This window comes from Fundulus heteroclitus, chromosome 16 (assembly GCF_011125445.2).
Source record: "Fundulus heteroclitus isolate FHET01 chromosome 16, MU-UCD_Fhet_4.1, whole genome shotgun sequence".
Classification (NCBI taxonomy): Eukaryota; Metazoa; Chordata; class Actinopteri; order Cyprinodontiformes; family Fundulidae; genus Fundulus; species Fundulus heteroclitus.
In genome coordinates this window covers 28373195-28391019 of record NC_046376.1, presented here as the reverse complement: position 1 = coordinate 28391019, position 17825 = coordinate 28373195, and the positions used below count along the sequence as shown (strand labels likewise).

General features: G+C 41.8%; 1 protein-coding gene across 3 annotated transcripts; it reads left to right on the top strand.

Annotated features, from left to right (window-relative positions):
• Window positions 1-10364: 10364 nt before the first annotated feature.
• sox10 (SRY-box transcription factor 10) lies at window positions 10365-17528 on the top strand. 3 transcript variants are annotated; one of them, XM_021307121.2, is made up of 5 exons: window positions 10365-10518; window positions 12964-13845; window positions 16243-16511; window positions 16665-16802; window positions 16905-17528. In XM_021307121.2, exons 2-5 carry the CDS (start codon window positions 13415-13417, stop codon window positions 17432-17434), a joined length of 1368 nt encoding a protein of 455 aa, XP_021162796.2. In that variant the 5' UTR covers window positions 10365-10518; window positions 12964-13414; the 3' UTR covers window positions 17435-17528. The 3 variants fall into 3 exon arrangements, with proteins under 3 accessions (XP_021162796.2, XP_021162795.2, XP_012735124.2); XM_021307120.2 differs by having other exon boundaries at window positions 10371-10518; window positions 16665-17528; XM_012879670.3 differs by having other exon boundaries at window positions 10374-10518; window positions 16243-16403; window positions 16665-17528.
• The last annotated feature ends 297 nt before the right edge of the window (window positions 17529-17825 follow it).

Genomic DNA, 17825 nt, shown 5'->3' with positions numbered 1-17825 from the left:
CCCTGGAGAGGTGTTCCGGGCACGTCCCACCGGGAGGAGGCCCAGGGGAAGACCCAGGACACGCTGGAGGGACTATGTCTCCCGGCTGGCCTGGGAACGCCTTGGGATTCCTCCTGAGGAGCTGGCCCAAGTGGCTGGGGAGAGGGACGTCTGGGCCTCCCTACTGAAGCTGCTACCCCCGCGACCCGACCCCGGATAAGCGGAAGACAACGGACGGACGGACGGACAAACTTTTTCAGTTTTCTACAAAAAGCAAACTTTGAAAACCTTTTTTCTTCCACCTATGTTATGCACTATATTGTGTTGATCTATACAGGGATCTGCAACTTTTCAATAAAACTCAATTAGAACTGATGATATTGCATGACCTTTTAAAAAAACACAACCTATAATTTTGGAAATTAGCTGTCATTTTTAAAGAACCTCTGTTTTATTAATATTTGTAGGTCTTAAAGTGAAGACCAATATAAACCATTTGCAAAAAAGATGATGGATACATGTTCTTCTATGGTGTGATGATATTTGTGGCAAATACTGTAAGTCAAAAAAGCTGATCACTTTCAACCATATGACAAAAACCAAATAATACTGGCACATGACATTTTGTTGTTGGAACGCAATGCAATTATCCCATGAAAAAATCTGAGAAGCTGCTAAAAGCTGCTAAAAGCTAAAAAATTTGTTATATCTAAATTTAAAAACACAATTAGGTCATTTTCATTTTTAACTAAAGCTATTGGGGGCCATTTTGGAACGTCCAAAGAGCCACGTGCGGCTCCAGGGGCGCAGGTTGCAGACCACTGGTCTATGAATGAAACACATTGAAGTTTGTTGTTCAAAGCAAATTGTGAAAAGTTTGATTACTTTTGATCAATTGTATAAGGTAACATAAAATTTTAATACTTATGACCAGTAAAAAAAATCAAATAGACACATTTTAAAAGCATGTTTTGTTTTTTGTTCAGCTACCAGTAAGGTTACCAAACTAAATTAATTATTTATGGAGAATTTTGTTTTCGTGTCCAGAGGGCTGGAAAACCATTAAAACCGAACATTTTTAGAGAAGCTCATCATCCCTGTGACATTAACTCCAAAACAGCAACCAGCCAGACATGAGACAGAAACCGTCCAACAAAGGACACCCTTGTCCCCAAAGCTGAATTCTTGAACATCATTTTCTACATTTCCCTTCAAATGACTCAATCTCCCTCGCCTCTCATTCCGCTCAATTACCATTTTTCAAACACGTCCTCTCCTCCCTTGGAGATCAGCTGTTTGGGAGTTTCTGGCTAGTTTTCTGAGACATAATAAGAATGGTAAGCAAACAAATGTACTAATTTCCCCTTCGTGGGACATGGAGCAACTCGGTGACAAAAAAAGTGGCTGGTTTTATCCCAAGGGAGAAAGGGGACACAAGGAACCATTGAGGTCTCCTATTTGTCCTTCCCCCTGTGTTTCTGGCCTCTTGTTACAGACGCAGCTGCAGCAGCGCTGAGCAGCACACAACCTTATGGGCTAGTGGGTCATACAAAAGCATTTAATGTTAATGGTCACAGCATTATTGGGATGCTCAGCGCATCTGTGGCTGCAGTTATCTGAATGCAGAATTGTGTAAAAACTGAAAAACCAATGATTGTGGACTTGCTCAATCTGTATCTGTTGCATTATGCGACAAAATAAGGGAATATCCTCAAGACTGTTATTTTTAGAAAACTGCAGGAACAACTCATTCTGTCGCTGTACGTTTCGTGTTTTATTCAAATGTGTTGTTTAAAAACTAATTCAGAGGTAACGTTGGGAAAGGACAGAAAATGCTAATTAAAAAAGACTTGTTACTACCTTGTAGATGAGAACTTTTTACACAAGATGATGAATGTCACAAATGTCGTTTGGGGCTTTTAATGAAGAATTTTAAAAGCTTATTTTTTCCAGGGTGAAAGAGTGATGTCTGAATTTGGCAATGGACTAGACACCTTTCCACACTCCTTGCACAGTGACCGCCAGAGAAAGACAGCAGAATCCCATCTAACATTTATCTATACATGGATAATGATATCTGTTTGGTCCAAATTTGACATTTGTCTCCAATCTGTCAAGACTGGGAAGCACAGAGGAGAAGATATGGTGATGTGGGGAGGATTTGCTGGGTGAGTGTATTCCAACCCCATTATTGTAATATCCCTAAATAAAGTTGAGGGCAATAATGTCCAAACAGAAGTCAGCTCAATGGCAAATCTGTGTGGAATTAATTCTCAGTATAAATGCGGCTGCTCCCATAAGGCCTTTGGGTTGTTTTTAGCGAATATCAATGACCAAACAGCATCATGCAGACCAAGGGAAACAGTAGACAGGTCAAGCCTAACATTGTGGAGAAGCTTATACCAGGGTGAAGATATTAAACCCCCAAATTGTCTCACAGAGCACTGTTTAATCAGCAATAGGTTGATGGTGACTCTGGAGGAGCTGCACAGGGCAACTACCAGTTGTGCACTACACAAATTGGACCTTTATGACAGAGTGGCAAGGAAAAAAAAGCAAAAGCCATAAAATGCCATTTTTGCAGCTTGCCACTGGTAATGTGAGGGACACTGCACACATGAGGAAGAAGGTTCTCCGGTCAGGTGATAAAAAATTTAAGATTTGAGCCTCAATGCAATCTAATTTGTAAATGTGCAAAGCTGGTAGAAACATACCCAGGCTTGCTGCTGTTGTAGCAAAAATGTGGGCTTGCAAAGTACTCACTCTGGGTGCTGATTACAAATGTACACCACATACTAACCACTAAATATACTAAATAGTATATTTAGTATATTTAGTATGATACTGTGAGGCCTCTTCATGAATACTATTCTAACAAACATACTAAATAGTATGTGAAAACCACATAGTATTCTCCCTTTAATATCAAACTGATGTGATACTGTTTGTTGGCCTGTTTGTTGGTCTATCAGATGAAGTCCAAAATGATCTATTATGGTTGTAATATGACAAAATGCAGAAAAAGTTTAAGAGATTTGAATACTTTTGCAAGGTTCTGAGCATCATTTAGTTTTCATTTGTTACAGAATAACAAATGGCAATTAAGTAGAGTCCACAGAGTCTCTAATATAGCACAAACAAGGTGTGCTTAAATCTTGTTCATCTAGAAGCAGTTTGTTGAGCAATACCCGAGCACATAGACATATTGGGTACGACCGAGAGGTGACACATATGTAGTCAGGTTCGCAGACACATGCTTACAGAATACCAGCAGGATCATCTGGGACACTCACCCCAAATACCCCCCCCCCCCCAATCCACCCACATTAACCCCCATATATCAATTTCCTCTCACACAGCAGAGGTAACTGGACCCTCTCCTTTGGTTGTTGAGTGGACACATGAAACAGAACAACACAATGGGCTATTCATTAAAGTAACACACATACACGATTCTGCTTGTGCACACAGACTTTCCTGCATTCATTTACGAATATAAAAAGATCTCCTTCCCCAGCTGCACTGCAGTCTTGGTAAAGTACACAAATCTGCACATAAACACTATTTTTACAGCTTTCCATCAATAAAGCCAAACCCTGTTCCGGTCGTTTCATTCTGTGGGCGAGCCTAACCCTGTTCTTCCTTCTGGGTAGGACAATTAAAGGGGATCGATCAGTATCTTGTTAATATATCTTTTTTTTTTTTTGTCTGTCAGAGGAAGTCAGGCTAGAATTACAGCAAAAAAGCGGAGCTGATTTGACTAAATAACGGTTCAGTTAATACCAGATCTTTGTGCAGGGTTGGTTGATCCACTTCAGTGAGGGCAGTTAGAGACCCACCTGCTGTGTCCCACACAGGTGCATAAAAGATAGGCAGGTCCACTCTAATATAAAACAACCTTAAACTGGTTTTGAAAATCTCAAGATTCAATCAATAAAAGTGGCAATTTGCATTTCAATCACTATTCAATCAATATTCTTGATTTGATATTACGTAGGTTCAACCTCTAAAAAGGTAAAGTAACTGTTTAATGTCCAAGCAAGTCTTAAATTTTGCTCAGTGATTTAAATAGTTACATTCAGATTTATCATTAAGATTAAGGTTTATCCTACAATTTAAAGAATAACAAGTATGGATTTGTTTTTAACCCATAAAGTTGTTGTGAACTTTTCAAATCTATTCCAAAGATCTGGAAAGGAGCTACCAAGGAGTAAAGGTGCGCTCACACCGAACGCGACCAAACTGAGTGGAAGTAAAGGCGCGTTCAGAAGCGAATTAACGGTCCGTGATGTAAATGACAAGTTTCAAGTGATGCAAATGCTGCAAACTGACCAAACAGAATGAAGCGAAACTGCGAACAATGCGGTAGATGTGTGAATAGAGCGAAGCATAACTGTGAATATGTGGACGCACGTCTAGAGCGAAGCAGAATTTTGCTCAAGTTCAACAATCTGAAGTTCTCTGTCAATTCGCATCATGCTAAGGGTCCTCGTCCATTTATTTAAGAGCAAAAATATTTTTTATATGCTACATATTTAGACAGTACAATCAGGCTATATTTCTATTAAACAATGATGGATTTACTGACCTAAGAGGCCTGTGATCCGCCCCCAACGCATACTGGGTTCCTAGAAAGACAGAAGTACCGCTGAGAGCGACCATCATCCACACGCAGCTACAGGTGGTGGTGCTCACAGAACCGGGTGCGTCTCCGGTGCTGGTGGACCCAGGGATGCTGATGCAATTTTTTTTGTCTTCCCACATTACATACAGCACCGTAACTTGCTCAGTAAAACCAATGTCCGCCACGGTGAGTTGAACAGACAGGAACGGGCAAGCAGGAAAAATTTGTCTTGTTGGCGTTTGGTGTGATCGTACTTTAAGAAGCTCAGCAAGTTTGACTTTAGCATTAGCACTGCTGGTAAACTGAAGGTGGCATTTTCATGACAACCAAAGCCAAGATGTGTGCTGACCATCGCCAATGACTGCCTTACATTTAAGAAGTGCAGCAAGTTATACAAAGTGTTGTTACAAAACTAGCCAGGCACAAAATGTTGCTAAAATCGTATTTTGCATTTTGAAAGTATGCGCCTAAACTATTTCCCCAGACCGCCTGTTTCGTTAATTTGCAGTGACTTTTAAAGGATTATAAAGCTTAATGGGACTTTAAAATGTTTACTTTTGCTATATTGGGGCAGGATGCTAATGGAACACAATTCAAATTTGTAAATCAATTCTTCAAACTTTTTCTCTGAAACTTTTTTTCAACTGCTAACACGTGTCTTGCAAAAACTGCCTCAGGGTTAAATAACTCCGCATGCTAGCAGGTTTGACTTAAGCTTCAGTGTTGCTAAACTAAATAAGGCATAAAATAGCAATAAACTTTGAAAATCTATTCTAAGAAGGTGGTATTTAAACCCTTTCTATGATGACCTTAGCCAAGATGTGCTGTTCGTTGGTAACAACCGCCTTAGAATCAAGAAGCAAAGCTTTGGCCTTAGCATTAGCGCTGTCGCTGGACTTTAAAGCTGAATACAAATGCAAATTCTTGTTCCAATACAGAAAAGCTCTCAGTCACAAGCCACATAGCAGTTCTTTACATTTACTGAGTTTGTTTATTCATTCATGCAGCCCATATATAAAAAAACCCAGTTTGGCTACCATTCTCTGCTGCACATGGTGAATGAGGATGGTTGACTTTTGCCTTAATCATCATCTTCATTTCAACTCTACTCAAAATATTTAGCTAGGATTTATTCCCAAAATAATTTAGCTACAGTTGAAACTACTGTTGAAAATTAAGTTTATAAATTATTATGCTTGAAGGAAATGTGTAAAAGTTTTAATGGCTAATGTTTAGCATCCCCCTAAATTACTTTTAATAGAGTAAAGAAGCTCGGGAGATGTCTTACCACCAAACATGTGAGGTGATATAGATAAAGGTCCAAGGAAATTCACATATAATCTTGATACTATGGCTGTGTTTTTGTACAGAGAACTTTACTGAATACAATCCAAGCAACCAAATAGGCACTAAAAGTTATCCAGTTTCTGTGCTCACTTTTCAGCAGCTGAAAGCCTGTCTGAAATAGGTTCAGAATAAGTTATTTGATGATTTTGTCCTTTTTTTATTTAAATTATTTAAATTTTTATTTGAAAACCAAGCAGAAAATGAATCTGTTGGCACAGATATCTTACCTGACTCCGCCAGATAGATTTGCTCCGCATATCCATCTGGAAACCTTCCGTTGAAGTAATTTTGGGAAGGGGTGAAAATACTGGTCAGCTGATTGGCCTATGTTGGTGATAGACGGGCCAAATAAACCAATCAGATTCGTCGTCGCTCGTAACAGAGCGACGACGAAAACACAACCACAAGCCAAGCTACTCTTGCTGCTGCAAGTAAAGGCTCGTTAGCTCAGCAGAGAAATACTCTGTAATTCCGATAAAACTTGCTCGATAGCCGCGCTAACGCTAGTTTCATCGGCTGAAGCCGCCATGTTGTTTAGACTGAACTGACGCGCTTCCCGTTGCGTCACACCGCAACCTGCCTCAAAGCCAACGCTGATTGGACGTTCGTTTGGTGAACGGCTCCAAATTTTCTTTAACGGAGAGTATCCAGACTGATCTGCGAGTGAAACCTTGAAACCTCGCGAGATCAGGATGGTCTCACGAGGCTAACAGATATCAGGATTGGGTGCACATTCGTGTTAATTACAATAGTCTAACTAATAAAGCACTGACATTGAGAGTCCCTCAGGGTTGAGGTCACATGGTCAGAGAGGATGACCTTACGGCAGACACACTGCTGGCAGCTCCTTTCCTCTGTTCATGTTATGCTTTGATCTCTGAATGTTTTTGTGCAGGTCCAGCTATACTTTCCTTTCCTTTCCGTTCTCTTTTTTCTCTATAGTTAGAGAAATTGTAGTTCTGTCTTCAAATGTGCGCCATATCTGTTTCATACCCCTTTCACAAACCTCTCACATAGAAAACTTACATTTACATTCAAACTTTTGCAGAAAAAAATCCATAATTTTCACAATGAGTATTTCTTCACAAATTAGAAAAAAACTTGATCATTTTATTCCTTTAAACCAAACCAACCACTTCATTATCTTTATTTCCCATATTAGCATGGGATTTTAGTGGTTTTAACCAAAAGCTCTAATAAACAGTTTTTGTTGTTGCTGTATGCTTTTTAGTTAAAAAGCGTTGCAAGAGAAAAAATAACTAATTAAAAGAATAGTAATAGTCTTTTTTTCCCCCTAACATACAAAAAATGTTTGTCAGACTTTTTGTTAGATGTGCAAATGTTTTTTATAAGATTTTTTTTTTTTTTTACAGAATTTTCATTTGTTCATAGCTATTCAGTACCAACATCTTCAGAGAACAAGGAGAAAACAGCTGTTAATAGCATCTATTGATTGTTTTAGTATATTTAGAATTTTATTAACTTTTGCAATGCCGATGAAGCATGCCTTTACAGTCTAGTTCCACTGTTTTATCACTGCATGACAGAAACATTTAATTTCTATTGTATTCTATTTAAAAAAGGAGTAGGTTATAAAAAAAAAACATAGCTCATGTGGTCTCTTGCGGCTCTTTGTTCGACTCTGACTAAATGTGAAGAAAGCAAATTTCCAAGTTTTTGTATTTTGTTTTGTTATTTATTTATTTATTTATTTCAGAGCGCAGGAATGATATTTGAACCATACTGTCAATTTCCACACAACGGCTTCAATCTTCTCCAAGAGCTGGTAAAAAAATAAATAAATAAAATGCAAAAATAAATAAATTAAAAAGCGTTTTCCTATCATTTTGTACTCGCCTATGAGTGTCTCCGTTTTTAAATCTTCTCTTGGCAGCCACGATCACTCCACAAATACGCACTCCAGAGGACTCCCCAGCAAACCAAAGGCCGAGCCGCGCATCCCCAGCTGCGTCCTCAACCAGCCTCTCCCGGAGTGGCGCTCTGAAGCTCCCCGCGTCACAGAACCATGAGGCGGACTGTCCCGTCCGGCTCTCCGGGCCAGGCCGCCTTGCTTCTGAAGGCTCTCTTTCTCGGTGTCAGGATTGAGACAAGACGCGAGCCTTTTTACTGTTTTCATGCCGTCTTTTTCCCCAACCCCATCCATATAGCTTTGCACAAAACTTCTTTTTGTTCTGTTTTTTTTTCCCTTCTTCTCTCTGTTCACAAGGGGAAGTGGGCGCTCGTTTTGATCGCATGATAAGAATTCACCTGAGATGGGAAAACAGTACAGGGAAAGGAGGGGAGACTAGGAATAAAAGAGGCTGCAGAATAACCAGGACTCTCTTATCAGAGTCAACATTCATTGCTAATGAAAAACGTGGTGAATTCTGGATCGTGGGGCCGGTGTGAGTCGCATGGCGGGGACACAGGGGGTCATTGTGGAGAGGAACAGCGCTTGTGTTTGTGTCGGAGCGGCCCATGATGTCCCCTCTAGTCTCTCCTTTCTGTGTGTATACAAGCGCTGTTTGATTTGACCGAGCGCTCGTGTCTCAGTTTGTGGAAAGGTGCTGATCCAGTTAAAAAAAAACAAAACAAAACACGCACACACCAACAAGAGGCGTGATGATGTACCGGGCCAGAGAAACTCCTGCAAGGCTGTAACAAAACAAGCACCTGCCAACAAGCCCAGCCTCAGTCTTCAGCAGTGTGATGCATTTCAGATGCTTTGAGACAGCCCTGTGGACAGCAGCATGTCAGAGGTGGAGTTTACACATGTGTAGAGTTTAATTAGGCCAATTAACGAGCAAAGAAACAAAAAGGGGTTATTTCAAACACAAAATAAACAATTTAGCCTGAAAGAAAGTAGGCTACTATATAATAAAGAACTCATCAAAGGAAATTGTCACCAAAAAATAACATCAGTAGCTACACCCTAGGGGCAAACTTCATAAACCGATTATTAATTCTATGCTCAGTAAGTTTAAATCGGTAAGTTTAAATTTACATACACAGAAAAAGAACCTTAAGAAGAGTAGGCCATCTTTCATCTGTCGTCTTTAAAATTAAATCAGTTTTAAACTGATTTTACAACTTTTGCTAATAGCTAAAGGACCTTTTTCTTGATGATTGGTAGCACATTTTTATAACAACAGCAAATAGATTATACTGATTACATTGATAACAGCGGATATCGTTTTCAGGCACAGAGCCACAATTAATGTTATTAGAATCTTAAAAAATAGGCTTGAGGCTAAACCGATAAAACTAAATGTTATTTAGCAAATAAAGCTTTAGTAAAATTGTGCATTCACTGTCAAAATAGTTTTAACTCAATATTTCTGAAAATCAATTCTCAGTTGAATAACAATAACAACAACAACAATTTCACAATGTGTAAAACGTTCTGGTTTGTGTAAGGTTAAAAGTAACAAAGAATGGAGGCTGTTTTTTGAATAAGGGGCTCCACTCTTGCTGACACTTTTTAAATAAATTATAATAAAGTGCTTTTTCTTGCCAACTACAGCTAAGAAATCCACCAATTAAGAAGTCTGGTTACTAATTCTGGTCAAGAAGCGTTAAAGCTTGCTAGCATTGGCACATCTGCTCAGCTATAGCTACAAATTAAAGTGAATTCTTTTTCCGGCACACAAACTTTCTTGACTTGCAGGGGTTTTTTTTGTTTTCTTTTTTGCTGCATTCAATTTGTATTGACAGTGGGAGCTCAGAGCTGAGAATGAAGGTCAGAGCATTCTGGATGCAAGTCAGAAAACATTGCCTTTTGTTTTGGTCTTAACTAGTCTACTCTTAGCAATACAACCCAGTAACAGTATATTTATCTCAGATTTATGTTAGTGTTCAAACAATAAATTCAAATGGTCACACATAATCCACAGCACTATGTGTGCCTATACTATTTCATAAACAAAAAAACACATCACAAGTGCTAATATTTTACCTGCAACTTTAACTAAATCCTACATAGCAGCCATATTGGAAAAATGAACTTGGCTCTAACTTTAGAATCCAGAATAGCGTCATTGTCGGTTTTCTAAATAGGAAGTAAGAAAATTTGGCTTCCAAGTGCAAAGAGAAGTCACCTTTATGAAGGTTCTTAACTTAACTTTTACCAATTCATTCATAAAACAAGAGGCTTCCAGCCTAAAGACAGACTGAGTGCATGTCTTCGGTTAAATTCCACTAACATATGTTTATGTGGGATTTGAAACCCTAAATAGTACAAAGTTGTAGAATGTTCTTTTCAATCCTTTAATATGCAATTTAGGGGGGGTTGGAAATGGATGGATGGATGGATGGATGGATGGATGGATGGATGGATGGATGGATGGAATCTGCATAAATGCGCACTGCTTCTTTAAGACCCGTCCCTAGTATTTTTTTTTTCTCTCCTTCTTGCACAAGGGGCTCTTTAAGCCCTGGCACTGACACACAGAGCCAGCATTCATTGTCGGCCTGCGAGCGAGGGGGCTGGGGAGCGAGCGTCACTTTGGAAACTCGGGAACTCACGGATTCTCGTGCTAAACCGGCGACCTCCTTTTCTCATTCCCGAAGTAAGACGCTTAACATTTCCAACTCTTTGCTCTCTGCTGATGGTGGCTGCTCTGGCTCCGCGATTTGATCCTCTCTCCTCGTCGAAATCCTTACTGCAGAATTAGAAATGTAATGTTTTTTATTTCACTGCTGGTGAAGAGTTGTAGGATAAGATCTGAACTGATTTGAGACACCCAGGTCTATTTATCAACATCTTGCTCTGAATGGTTTTAAGTCCTTTATGATTATCTTTAGATTACTTCATTAGCGCGACAAGCTTCTGCTGTGGACTGATTTCCTTGTTGTGTTCTTATTGCAATGTTGACCTTTTCGTGTTTTCTCCTTTTTTATATATTTCCTGAGGAAAAAAATACTTCAAACCCAATGCGGTCTGAACTCTGCAGTGATAAAGCTCTATTTTATGCACCTTTAAAACCAGATTTGTGCTTTTAGACGTGATATGGTACCGCTCGATGGATTTGATGAGTCTTGCAGTGAAACAAACAAACAAAACGTTTTGGAGCGAGCAAATTAAGGCCAACTTATTGGCCAGTCAGGCAGTGATAATGAGACAGCGTGGCCCAAGTTCATTATCCCCATTAGATGTGCTTAATAACCCAATGGAAACTAATAACCAGCGTTTTTTCTAAATGTTTTTCCCACTAAAAAAAAACGCAGAGAATCTGACAATAAAATCGAACATTTATCACTAAAGAGACGCAAAAAAGCAAACTATTTGGTGCCGTGTTGGTTGGTCCCCTTTACGCACGGCTTTTGAGCGCTGAAATCTCTTGGGACCTAATGACAGCCTGCAAATTGGGACTTGTGGAGCAGGTGGTGAGCGAATATCAAAAAAATGGACAGGTGGTGGAGCTTCTTTCATCCGTTTGGTGGAAACAAATACCCTCGACGCCCGTTAATTAAGTGCCTGCTTTTGGGACACCGTTATCAGCGGATACAGTTAATGCATTCTGCCTCCTAAAGACATCCATTTAGGTCATAAAAATGCAATTTGTTGGAGCCGAGTACTGCACCAACATTTGACTCCAAGCAAACACCACATATCTTTTACCGATCAACAGCTTTTTTGTTGTGCACAAAAGTTCGCCTATTTGGACGTTAATTTCAAGGAAGGGCCCCATTTAAGCGAGCAAACATGCTGGCAGACCTCTTTCCCCGCTTCACAAATACGCAGTGTCTGGTTTGCACACGCGTAAAGGAAACGCACGCACACGAGGTTTATGTTTCCAGCAATATAGTCGCTCACGATTACGCACCAAATGAGCAGAAATCCGAGGTGTGTCCTGCAGCAAGTATAGACCCAATCATGCGTTAAACTTCATAAACAAAATCCCACCGCAGAATTTCTGTAAAGGCGTGTTGCTATGTTGAAACTTATTAGAAATTGACGCCTGATTCAAATAAATAAAAAGCATTATCAATCTTAGGACTTTCGACTCCCGTTCGGTTCATTCCTATCAGTTGATTTGATATGCTGATGCTTTTGTTCAGACCATACGTTTAAATACTGTGGCAATCTTAATTTTTGATCAGAAACCGCGATCAAACAATAATTTACCATTTTAATTCCCCAACGAATCGTGTTTTATATATTAAAAAAACTGTTGTGAAAAAGTTGCTAGCCCTGCTGTAATCAGGAGTTCAGGGATGGGAGGGCTGCGGGTTCTGATTGGCAACGACGAGAATGGCACAAGCCAAAAAAATAAAAAAAATTAAAAAAATAATAAATAAAAAAAGTAAAAATTAATAAAAAATAAATAAATGACTAAGCAAACATTACAAAAAATGAAGCATTTAATGAAGTTCATTCCAAATTATCAAATTCGGTTTCAGAAAATTAAATTACGCAGACAGACAGGTTATGCAAATTTAAAAGGGTAGCCTTTGCATCCGCTTGGTGGCGCAACTGCTCGTGTAGCGGGGTACTGGCAACAATGACAGCTTTAAAATTGGTATTTTAACAACATTGTTTGCAGTTTGATGCTGGGTGGGGCCGTGTTGTATAGCTTCACCTAACTGTGATGAAAGGACGGTCTTTTTTCTTCAATATTCTTTTAAATGTAGCCTCGTATCAGCGCCACCCAGCGGGACATTAAACCATGGGGCAATGGCCACCCCAACTCATTTGCGAATTCATATTTTTACATTTTGAATATAACATCTTTTAAATACCCCCACTCGCGTATAATATACGAATAAAACATCAGAAGTTCAGTTGAAGTTATGTTTTGTTAAGATCATCAGTTTCCCCCATAAGGCCACCCTTTACAAAACTTTCTGGAAGGCCCCAGTCCAAGTGACGCAACAAGCACTAATAGAAAAGAATATAATAAAAAGAAAAGAAAACCTTTTGGCGAGCCAAAAGTTAGGTGGTGGGGTTTCAAACTATTAACCAAGCTGGGTTTTGCTGAACTGATGCTCTGCTCAAACCTTTGCTCTTCCAGGTCCGCGCTGTTGGATTTCAACCGCGGGACGCACGCAGGAGAGAGAGAACGGGAAGTCAGGGAGGAAGTAAGACTGGGTGAGTTCGGCACGGACCGCTGCCCATTAGCAGGTAAACTGGGGTCCAAGGTGCGCACTGGGCCGCCTATGATACCAACAACACGGATGGAAAGAACTTTAATGTGGAACCCTCATAGAGTTTTGCAACGGAGGCTCAGAGTAGAGACAGACTGGCAGTTTATATTATAACTTCAGCGGAGGCGAAAGAGACAGAACACGGAGCTGCCACTCGGTGCGTCATTCTGAGCTAAATACGCAGGAGCAGGAGCCCGACAGGTAGAGCTGAGCTTTTTAGGAACAGGTTAGGGCCAGGTCCAGAGGAGTGTGTGTGTGTGCAGGGTGTGTGTGTGTTTCTAAGAGAGACAGAGAGAGAGACAGAGAGAGAGAGAGAAGATGGCCAGAGAGGAACAGAGCTTCTCAGAGGTGGAGCTCAGTCCCGGCATGTCGGATGACAGTCGCTCCCTGTCCCCGGGCCATTCCTCCGGCGCGGCGGGAGGACTCGACTCGCCCATCCGCGGCCAGCGGTCGCAGCTGGCGGCTCTGGACGACGCCTCGGCCGGCTGCTCGTCCGTCAAGTCCGAGGACGAGGAGGAGCGCTTCCCCGCCGGGATCCGCGAGGCGGTGAGCCAGGTGCTCAACTGCTACGACTGGACCATCGTGCCGATGCCCGTGCGCGCGAGCGCCGGAAGCAAGAGCAAGTCGCACGTGAAGAGGCCGATGAACGCCTTCATGGTTTGGGCGCAGGCCGCGAGGAGGAAACTGGCCGACCAGCATCCCCACCTGCACAACGCGGAGCTCAGCAAGACCCTGGGGAAACTGTGGAGGTGAGGGGCCCAAAGCCTGCGGGCCACTTGTTGCTGATGGGGGTTTTATATCACTGCCTTGATGCCCACTCACCGGTCCAGTTAAAAGCTGAGCAGTAAAGCACATTAAATATATTTACATAAAGAATTTGGAGTGGACAAGGTAGAAACGAGAGAACTTCATTGTTGACCAGGAAACAAAACAAAGTAGACAACTACAGGGGTTGATATGTGGAAGATTGGTAGCCAAGTCCTTATAAATAACACATAAATAAAAGAAAAAATAAAGCACATACAAAAATAAAACCTTTAAGTATACGTTTTGCAGACTTAGAGGTTACTTCCAGAACCTCTCAGTACCTTCTAGAACTGACTGGGTATTTTCTCTGCACTTAAAGCAAGTAAATAAAGTAATTCTGTGAGTAACGCATGTTTAAAAGGTGCTTTTCACAGATTCAAAGTCACAAAGTGCTGTGCAGCATAAGTCACATTTATGTTGCCTATAGTATTAACGCAAAAAAGTAAAGCCTGTTTACGCAGACCTTTTTTTTTAATAAATGCTCTATTCTCGGGAATATGACAATCTTCAAGTTTAAAAATATAAAGTAACTGGAGTAATTCTCTTGTTTCTTCAAGATGCTTCTTCAGTTCTAATCACAGGCGTGTAATTTGTGGCTATCGGTGTGAATGAGTTGCTGACGGAAGTGCCTGGAAAGTAACCATAGGTCAAATGAAAAAGACCTGCAAGTTCCAGAAAACAAACTCTAAGTTCTATGACTCCATTATATTGTACCAGAAGAAAATATATATAATGAAAAAAATATGTAAAAATGTCATGTACAATATTCAAATGGAAATGTACATTTGTATTATCTATCTATCTATCTATCTATCTATCTATCTATCTATCTATCTATCTATCTATCTATCTATCTATCTATCTATCTATCTATCTATCTATCTATCTATCTATCTATCTATCTATCTATCTATCTATCTATCTATCTATCTATCTATCTATCTATCTATCTATCTATCTATCGAGATCGAGAGTGAATGCAACTTCATGCATGTAACAGAATGAGTTTAATTGTCACTTTCCATCACTTGCAAACCTCACATACAGGCTGCTATCTAAAACTTGATTTTGAACGGTCGAGTGAAATCGCAATACTTCCCAGTTCAAGACAAGAAGCTCAACAAAGTTAACAGAGTTAAACTTGATCGGATCAAATATTAATCTGATAAAGACCCGACCTTGTGCTCGGTCAGGATGAGTTAATTGGGCCTGAAACACGATAAACGGGGAGGCTAAGGAAGGTCGGGGGTTTCTCATGCCATCGCAGCCAGCAGTAGTAATAGTAGGAGCTCAGTTCCGTGTTCGCAGACAGGATGCAACCTTGGCCTTTTTATTTAATTAGTGTCTGGCAGTCAAAAGCCCCCTGGCAGGCATATCAGCTGTGCACTTGCATTAAATAGAAAACAAAAGAGAGAATGGCACTCACCACAGTTTGTTACAATGTAAAAGCACAGAAGAAATATTTCTATATATTAGGCAGCGTTTTGCAAGAGTGATTCCTTCTAATAGGGAAATACAAAGTAGTGAATAATTATGAAGGATGTGTGGATTTAATTTTTTTTTTATTTTACAAATAAGTTTAAAAAGTGGGATCTGCATTTGTATTTAAACCCTTTAATGCATCAACTTGACTAAACCCTTCCTACTGACTAACATGGTGCTAGGAGCATCACGCTGTGGGGTTGTTTTTCTTTAGCAAGGATAGGGAAGCTGGTCAGAGGTGAAAGAAAGATGGATGGAGTAAAAATACTGGAACACTGGAGTTGAGACTAGGGTGGAGGTTCGCCTTTCAGCAGGACTACAACCCTAAACAGACACCCTGTCCTACTATGTGACAACTTAGATCAAAGGATATTCATATGTTATAATGGCCTAGTCAAAGTCCAAGTCTAAACCCAATTGCAAACTGTGACAAGATTTAAAAAAAAAACAGTTGTTCAGTGATGCTATCTATCCAGTCTGACTGAACTTAAGAGAACAAACAACAATATAGGGGGGAAATCAGTCTCTGGAGCTGCAAAGGTGGTAGGGCGAGATCCCAAAAGATTTGCAACAATGATTTCAGTAAAATGCGGTTCTACGAAGTATTGATTCTGTCGGGCTGGATACAAATGCGTGCTTCACTTTTTGGGCTTATACTTGTAAAATATTTGGACTAATTTGCTTTTTAAAAATAGAATTCTGTTATCGACGCATAACGGCAAAACATTTTAAGCAATAGTGATGTTGAAGTTAATTAGTTCCTACTTTAAATTAATGCACAAAGAACTAGAAGATCTATAAGTGCAAACCTCTCTGAAAGCAAATGATTCTACCAAAATCGTTTCTTTTTCTCCAAGGCTTCTCAATGAGAGCGACAAGCGACCCTTCATCGAGGAGGCAGAGAGGCTGAGGAAGCAGCACAAGAAGGATTACCCGGACTACAAATACCAGCCGCGACGCCGCAAAAACGGAAAGCCGGGCTCCGGCTCAGGAAGTGAGGCCGACAGCCATTTGGAGGGTGAGGTCAGCCACAGCCAGTCCCACTACGAGGGCCTCCACCTGGAAATGGCCCACGGCGGGGGAGCCGAGTCCCCTCTGGCTGAAGGGCACCACCCTCATGCTGAAGGTGGGCTGCAGGCTCCCTCCTGCTGATACCCCTCAGATCATTGTCTCACTGTTAGATCCATGAGAACTCAACCGTAAAGGATGGCCCACTGTTAGCTAAATGTTTTGATTCGCAAGGAAAAAGAGGGTCAACCATCTTTCTGTGTCTTTCCAGGTCAGAGCCACAGTCCTCCCACGCCTCCCACCACTCCCAAGACCGAACTTAAGAGGGAGGGAGCTGGGCACGGTGGCACCCGAGGCACAAACGGAGCAGAAAGTGCTCCAGGATCTGGCAAACCTCACATCGACTTTGGTAATGTGGACATTGGTGAAATAAGCCACGAGGTGATGGCCAACATGGAGCCATTTGATGTCAATGAGTTTGACCAGTACCTTCCCCCTAATGGTCATCCAGGGGTTGGGCAGATTGGCGCGGCGGGAGGTGCTGCGGCAGCTTCTCCGGCCTCCCCGTATGCCTACGGCATCTCCACAGCTTTGGCTGCAGCCAGTGGACACTCGGCAGCCTGGCTCTCCAAGCAGCAGCAGCAGCATCAGCATCAGCAGCAACATCACGGCTCCCCGCTGGGCTCAGATCCAGCCAAGGCGCAGATCAAGAGTGAGGCAGGAGGTTCTGGGGCTCACTTTGCTGAAGCAGCCCCCGCAGGTGCTCACGTCACCTACACAACGCTCAGCCTTCCCCACTATAGCTCCGCCTTCCCCTCGTTGGCCTCCAGGGCTCAGTTCGCAGAGTATGCCGACCACCAGCCCTCGGGCACGTACTACGGCCACTCCGGCCAGGCATCGGGGTTGTACTCTGCCTTCTCCTACATGGGGCCCTCCCAGAGGCCTCTCTACACGGCCATCACTGACCCGGCCACTGTGTCGCAGTCTCACAGCCCCACGCACTGGGACCAGCCCGTCTACACGACATTGTCGCGGCCATGACAGATAGCAAGAGCAGCAAGCGCCGGTGCAGGTTTAGCCCCAGTGTCAGACCAAAGCAGGAGAGGCGGCGGCGGCGGCAGCTCTGTCTGTTACGTCAGAGACGGCAGCGCTCTGGTCTGGGGGGAGTGGGCAGGCACTGGGGGAGTTGGCCGGGGAGGCAGGAGGGGAAACGCCTTCTGATCTCGGCCCGGATGTAGAAAATGCCGTCACAGCACAAGATTGAGTGTTGAGCTTTCGAATCCCGTTTTATTCACTGGCAACACTCGGTGTAGGAGTCTGGGAGAGTAAAACCTCGGGCGACGCAAAGAAAAAACATCCACCCAACACCACCGCAGCAGAGTTTCTGACACCTCAAACGTCATATAGCCAAACACGAAAATGGGTGAGAGGG

What these genes read in the sequence shown, in the direction of transcription:
- sox10 (XM_021307120.2), top strand. Translation starts at nt 13,415, where the DNA reads ATGGCCAGAGAGGAACAGAGCTTCTCAGAGGTGGAGCTCAGTCCCGGC. An exon ending in ACCCTGGGGAAACTGTGGAG is followed by an intron (nt 13,846 to 16,242) that starts GTGAGGGGCCCA and finishes TTTTTCTCCAAG; the next exon opens with GCTTCTCAATGAGAGCGACA. An exon ending in GCACCACCCTCATGCTGAAG is followed by an intron (nt 16,512 to 16,664) that starts GTGGGCTGCAGG and finishes GTGTCTTTCCAG; the next exon opens with GTCAGAGCCACAGTCCTCCC.